Genomic DNA, 7,500 nt, shown 5'->3' on the forward strand with positions numbered 1-7,500 from the left:
CCCCTTATCCTCAGACTGTGACCCCTGGTTCTGGACTTCCCCAACATTGGGAACATTCTTTCTGCATCTAACCTGGCTAAACCCGTCAGAATTTTAAACGTTTCTATGAGGTCCCCTCTCATTCTTCTGAACTCCAGTGAATACAAGCCCAGTTGATCCAGTCTTTCTTGATAGGTCAGTCCCGCCATCCCGGGAATCAGTCTGGTGAACCTTCGCTGCACTCCCTCAATAGCAAGAATGTCCTTCCTCAAGTTAGGAGACCAAAACTGTACACAATACTCCAGGTGTGGCCTCACCAAGGCCCTGTACAACTGTAGCAACACCTCCCTGCCCCTGTACTCAAATCCCCTCGCTATGAAGGCCAACATGCCATTTGCTTTCTTAACCGCCTGCTGTACCTGCATGCCAACCTTCAATGACTGATGTACCATGACACCCAGGTCTCGTTGCACCTTCCCTTTTCCTAATCTGTCACCATTCAGATAATAGTCTGTCTCTCTGTTTTTACCACCAAAGTGGATAACCTCACATTTATCCACATTATACTTCATCTGCCATGCATTTGCCCACTCACCTAACCTATCCAAGTCACTCTGCAGCCTAATAGCATCCTCCTCGCAGCTCACACTGCCACCCAACTTAGTGTCATCCGCAAATTTGGAGATACTGCATTTAATCCCCTCGTCTAAATCATTAATGTACAATGTAAACAGCTGGGGCCCCAGCACAGAACCTTGCGGCACTCCACTAGTCACTGCCTGCCATTCTGAAAAGTACCCGTTTACTCCTACTCTTTGCTTCCTGTCTGACAACCAGTTCTCAATCCACGTCAGCACACTACCCCCAATCCCATGTGCTTTAACTTTGCACATTAATCTCTTGTGTGGGACCTTGTCGAAAGCCTTCTGAAAGTCCAAATATACCACATCAACTGGTTCTCTTTTGTCCACTTTACTGGAAACATCCTCAAAAAATTCCAGAAGATTTGTCAAGCATGATTTCCCTTTCACAAATCCATGCTGACTTGGACCTATCATGTCACCATTTTCCAGATGCACTGCTATGACATCCTTAATAATTGATTCCATCATTTTACCCACTACTGAGGTCAGGCTGACCGGTCTATAATTCCCTGTTTTCTCTCTCCCTCCTTTTTTAAAAAGTGGGGTTACATTGGCTACCCTCCACTCCATAGGAACTGATCCAGAGTCAATGGAATGTTGGAAAATGACTGTCAATGCATCCGCTATTTCCAAGGCCACCTCCTTAAGTACTCTGGGATGCAGTCCATCAGGCCCTGGGGATTTATCGGCCTTCAATCCCATCAATTTCCCCAACACAATTTCCCGACTAATAAAGATTTCCCTCAGTTCCCCCTCCTTACTAGACCCTCTGACCCCTTTTATATCCGGAAGGTTGTTTGTATCCTCCTTAGTGAATACTGAACCAAAGTACTTGTTCAATTGGTCTGCCATTTCTTTGTTCCCCGTTATGACTTCCCCTGATTCTGACTGCAGGGGACCTACGTTTGTCTTTACTAACCTTTTTCTCTTTACATACCTATAGAAACTTTTGCAATCCGCCTTAATGTTCCCTGCAAGCTTCTTCTCGTACTCCATTTTCCCTGCCCTAATCAAACCCTTTGTCCTCCTCTGCTGAGTTCTAAATTTCTCCCAGTCCCCAGGTTCGCTGCTATTTCTGGCCAATTTGTATGCCACTTCCTTGGCTTTAATACTATCCCTGATTTCCCTAGATAGCCACGGTTGAGCCACCTTCCCTTTTTTATTTTTACGCCAGACAGGAATGTACAATTGTTGTAATTCATCCATGCGGTCTCTAAATGTCTGCCATTGCCCATCCACAGTCAACCCCTTCAGTATCATTCGCCAATCTATCCTAGCCAATTCACACCTCATACCTTCAAAGTTACCCTTCTTTAAGTTCTGGACCATGGTCTCTGAAATTACTGTTTCATTCTCCATCCTAATGCAGAATTCCACCATATTATGGTCACTCTTCCCCAAGGGGCCTCGCACAATGAGATTGCTAATTAATCCTCTCTCATTACACAACACCCAGTCTAAGATGGCCTCCCCCCTAGTTGGTTCCTCAACATATTGGTCTAGAAAACCATCCCTTATGCACTCCAGGAAATCCTCCTCCACCGTATTGCTTCCAGTTTGGCTAGCCCAATCTATGTGCATATTAAAGTCACCCATTATAACTGCTACACCTTTATTGCATGCACCCCTAATTTCCTGTTTGATGCCCTCCCCAACATCCCTATTACTGTTTGGAGGTCTGTACACAACTCCTACTAACGTTTTTTGCCCTTTGGTGTTCTGCAGCTCTACCCATATAGATTCCACATCATCCAAGCTAATGTCTTTCCTAACTATTGCATTAATCTCCTCTTTAACCAGCAATGCTACCCCACCTCCTTTTCCTTTTATTCTATCCTTCCTGAATGTTGAATACCCCTGAATGTTGAGTTCCCAGCCCTGATCATCCTGGAGCCACGTCTCCGTAATCCCAATCACATCATATTTGTTAACATCTATTTGCACAGTTAATTCATCCACCTTATTGCGGATACTCCTTGCATTAAGACACAAAGCCTTCAGGCTTGTTTTATTAACACCCTTTGTCCTTTTCGAATTTTGCTGTACAGTGGCCCTTTCTGTTCTTTGCCTTGGGTTTCTCTGCCCTCCACTTTTCCTCATCTCCTTTCTGTCTTTTGCTTTTGTCTCCTTTTTGTTTCCCTCTGTCTCCCTGCATTGGTTCCCATCCCCCTGCCATATTAGTTTAAATCCTCCCCAACAGCACTAGCAAACACTCCCCCTAGGACATTGGTTCCGGTCCTGCCCAGGTGCAGACCGTCTGGTTTGTACTGGTCCCACCTCCCCCAGAACCGGTTCCAATCCCCAGGAATTTGAATCCCTCCCTGCTGCACCACTGCTCAAGCCACGTATTCATCTGCGCTATCCTGCGATTCCTACTCTGACTATCACGTGGCACTGGTAGCAATCCCGAGATTACTACTTTTGAGGTCCTACTTTTTAATTTAGCTCCTAGCTCCTTAAATTCGTTTCGTAGGACCTCATCCCTTTTTTTTACCTTTGTCGTTGGTACCAATGTGCACCACGACAACTGGCTGTTCTCCCTCCCATTTCAGAATGTCCTGCACCCGCTCCGAGACATCCTTGACCCTTGCACCAGGGAGGCAACATACCATCCTGGAGTCTCGGTTGCGGCCGCAGAAACGCCTATCTATTCCCCTTACAATTGAATCCCCTATCACTATCGCTCTCCCACTCTTTTTCTTGCCCTCCTGTGCAGCAGAGCCAGCCACGGTGCCATGAACTTGGCTGCTGCTGCCCTCCCCTGATGAGTCATCCCCCTCAACAGTACCCAAAGCAGTGTATCTGTTTTGCAGCCTCTGACCCGCTCTTGTGGCCACAGTATTTATGTGTCTGGTCCAGTGACATTTCTGGTCAATGGTGACCCCCAGGATGTTGATGGTGGGGGGATTCGGCAATGGGAATACCGGTGAATATCAAGGGCTGCTTGCTTTCTTCCCGTTTCAAGTCACTGGATAGACATTAAATATTCTTGACAGAGCTTTGAGCGTCGAGGGAGTGAAAGGTTCTGTGGAGCGGGCGGGGAAGTGGAGCTGAGTCCATGATCGGATCAGCCATGATGGTATTAAATGGCGGAGCAGGCTCGAGGGGCCGAATGGCCGACTCCTGCTCCTATTTCTGATGTTCTTGTTAAGTGGACCTGTGCGGAGTGAGGGGGGCTCTCTTGTTGCTCGATCAGGCTCGGTGTCTCTGTGGGCTTGTGGGGGATAGAACCGGAGAAATTTACAGCGCGGGAAGAAGGACATTCGGCCCATCGTGTCCGCCTCGCGCCGGCCGACCAAGAGCCATCCCCGGCCTAATCCCACTTTCCCGCTCTGGGTCCGTAGCCCTGTGGGTTACAGCACTTCGAGCGCACGTCCAAATGTGGTGAGGGTTTCTGCCTCTACCGCCCTTTCAGGCAGCGAGTTCCCCCCCAGACCCCCACCACCCTCTGGGTGAAGACATTTCCCCTCAAATCCCCTCTAAACCTCCCCCCAATTACTTTCAATCTCTGCCCCCTGGTTGTTGACCCCTCTGCCAAAGGGAAACGGGTCCGTCCTATCCACTCTATCTCAGCGTCAACGTTAGGGTTAGATTCTGGGTTCGGGTCAAGGTTAGGGTCACGGTTAGGGTCAGTAGTCAGGATTAGAGTTCGGGTCAATGTTAGGGTTGGGGTTCATGGTTCGGGTCAGGGGTCAGGGTCGACCATTACTCACTCCAGTACGTCCCTGTTCAACTGCTTCTGCCGGTTACCCATGGTCAGGGTTCAGGGTCAGGGGTCAGGGTTCGGGTCAGGGTTCAGGGTTGGCCATTACTCACTCCAGTACGTCCCTGTTGAACTGCTTCTGCCGATTACCCATGGTCAGGGTTCAGGGTTCAGGGTTTGGGTCAGGGGTCGGGGTCAGGGTCGGCCATTACTCACTCCAGTATGTCCCTGTTGAACTGCTTCTGCCGATTACCCATGGTCAGGGTTCAGGGTCAGGGGTCAGGGTTTGGGTCAGGGGTCAGGGTTCGGGTCAGGGGCCAGGGTCGGCCATTACTCACTCCAGTATGTCCCTGTTGAACTGCTTCTGCCGATTACCCATGGTCAGGGTTCAGGGTCAGGGGTCAGGGTTTGGGTCAGGGGTCAGGGTTCGGGGTCAGGGTCGGCCATTACTCACTCCAGTATGTCCCTGTTGAACTGCTTCTGCCGATTACCCATGGTCAGGGTTCAGGGTCAGGGGTCAGGGTTTGGGTCAGGGGTCAGGGTTCGGGTCAGGGTCGGCCATTACTCACTCCAGTATGTCCCTGTTGAACTGCTTCTGCCGATTGCCCATGGTCAGGGTTCAGGGTCAGGGGTCAGGGTTTGGGTCAGGGTTCGGGTCAGGGTCGGCCATTACTCACTCCAGTACGTCCCTGTTGAACTGCTTCTGCCGATTGCCCATGGTCAGGGTTCAGGGTCAGGGGTCTGGGTTTGGGTCAGGGGTCAGGGTTCGGGTCAGGGGTCAGGGTCGGCCATTACTCACTCCAGTACGTCCCTGTTGAACTGCTTCTGCTGATTGCCCATGGTCAGGGTTCAGGGTTCAGGGGTCAGGGTTTGGGTCAGGGGTCAGGGTTCGGGTCAGGGGTCAGGGTCGGCCATTACTCACTCCAGTACGTCCCTGTTGAACTGCTTCTGCCGATTGCCCAGGAACTCGCCGATCATTTGCCGACTCAGTCCCTTCCGCTCCAGGGTGAATCTTGCGACGCCGACAGGCGTGTCCGCCACGAACCCTCGCTCGATGAGATATCGGATCCCCTTCTCCGGCTTCCTGCGGCGGAGGGCGATTGGAGGAAGAAGACATTTTTGTGTTACAAAAGGCGCGCCTGTTGTACGCTGGCCGCCCTCTCCCCTCCCTCCTCCCATTCTCTCGGACATCTCCCGACTTCCCAACCTCAGCCCCCAGCCCCTCGGTCTTTACTCACTGTCTGCGCCGGAGATAGGGACAGGAGGAGGCCGTTCAGTCCCTCGAGTCTGTTACATTAGGAACAGGAGGAGGCCGTTCAGCCCCTCGAGTCTGTTACATTAGGAACAGGAGGAGGCCGTTCAGTCCCTCGAGTCTGTTACATTAGGAACAGGAGGAGGCCGTTCAGCCCCTCGAGTCTGTTACATTAGGAACAGGAGGAGGCCGTTCAGCCCCTCGAGCCTGTTACATTAGGGACAGGAGGAGGCCGTTCAGCCCCTCGAGCCTGTTACATTAGGGACAGGAGGAGGCCGTTCAGCCCCTCGAGCCTGTTACATTAGGGACAGGAGGAGGCCATTCGGCCCCTCGAGCCTGTTACATTAGGGACAGGAGGAGGCCGTTCAGCCCCTCGAGCCTGTTACATTAGGAACAGGAGGAGGCCCATTCAGCCCCTCGAGCCTGTTACATTAGGAACAGGAGGAGGCCGTTCAGCCCCTCGAGCCTGTTACATTAGGGACAGGAGGAGGCCGTTCAGCCCCTCGAGCCTGTTACATTAGGGACAGGAGGAGGCCATTCGGCCCCTCGAGCCTGTTACATTAGGAACAGGAGGAGGCCATTCGGCCCCTCGAGCCTGTTACATTAGGGACAGGAGGAGGCCGTTCAGCCCCTCGAGCCTGTTACATTAGGGACAGGAGGAGGCCATTCGGCCCCTCGAGCCTGTTACATTAGGGACAGGAGGAGGCCGTTCAGCCCCTCGAGCCTGTTACATTAGGAACAGGATGAGGCCATTCGGCCCCTCGAGCCTGTTACATTAGGGACAGGAGGAGGCCATTCAGCCCCTCGAGCCTGTTACATTAGGGACAGGAGGAGGCCGTTCAGCCCCTCGAGTCTGTTACATTAGGGACAGGAGGAGGCCGTTCAGCCCCTCGAGCCTCTACATTAGGGACAGGAGGAGGCCATTCAGCCCCTCGAGCCTGTTACATTAGGAACAGGAGGAGGCCGTTCAGCCCCTCGAGCCTGTTACATTAGGTACAGGAGGAGGCCATTCGGCCCCTCGAGCCTGCTCCACCATTTAATACGATCGTGGCTGATCCGATCATGGACTCAGCTCCACTTCCCCGCCCGCCCCTTCACTCCCTTATCGCTCAGAAATTTGTCTATCTCCACCTTAAATATATTCAATGACCCAGCCCCCCACAGCTCTCTGGGGCAGAGAATTCCACAGATTCACCAGAAGAAATTCCTCCTCTTCTCCGTCTTAAATGGGCGACCCCTTATTCTGAGACTATGTGCCCCCTAGTTCTAGATTCCCCCACGTGGGGGAAACATCCTCTCTGCATCTACCCTGTCCAGCCCCCCCTCAGAATCTGATACGTTTCGATAAGATCACCTCTCATTCTTCTAAACTCCAATGAGTAGAGGCCCAACCTCCTCAACCTTTCCTCATAAGAAAACCCCCCCATCCCCGGAAACAACCGAGTGAACCTTCTCTGAACTGCCTCCAATGCAAGTGTATCCCTCCTTAAATACGGAGACCAGAACTGCACGCAGTACTCCAGGTGTGGCCTCACCAATACCCTGTACAGTTGTAGCAGGACTTCTCTGCTTTTATACTCCATCCCCCTTGCAATAAAGGCCAGCTCTCTTTCTGCCTTCCTAGTTAGCTTCTCTGAACTCCTTATCCTGAAACTATGCCCCAGGCCCAGCTCCTGTGAGCCGCATCGCCACGTCGCATGCGTGCACGCGCGCGCGGACTCGCTTGGCTGTGGGGCCCGCTTGTGGTGAGGGACACACACACACACACACACACACAGGGCAAACAAAATTGGCTTGGAGGAGTTGGAAGCAAAGGGTAATGGTCGATGGATGTTTTGTGACTGGAAGGATGTTTCCAGTGGGGTACCGCAGGGCTCAGTGCTGGGTCCCTTGCTTTTTGTGGTATATATCAACGATTTAGA

General features: G+C 51.9%; 1 protein-coding gene across 1 annotated transcript in view; it reads right to left on the reverse strand.

The window, feature by feature from the left end:
• Positions 1-7,500, reverse strand: part of LOC139240502 (IQ motif and SEC7 domain-containing protein 1-like) — a 144,252-nt gene that overhangs the window by 114,371 nt on the left and 22,381 nt on the right. The window contains exon 4 of the mRNA XM_070869044.1: positions 5,249-5,410. Within this exon, the coding sequence (XP_070725145.1) occupies positions 5,249-5,410 (162 nt within the window). The remainder of the gene's footprint in view (positions 1-5,248; positions 5,411-7,500) is intronic.

The sequence above is a fragment of the Pristiophorus japonicus genome, chromosome 32 (genome assembly GCF_044704955.1).
Source record: "Pristiophorus japonicus isolate sPriJap1 chromosome 32, sPriJap1.hap1, whole genome shotgun sequence".
Classification (NCBI taxonomy): Eukaryota; Metazoa; Chordata; class Chondrichthyes; family Pristiophoridae; genus Pristiophorus; species Pristiophorus japonicus.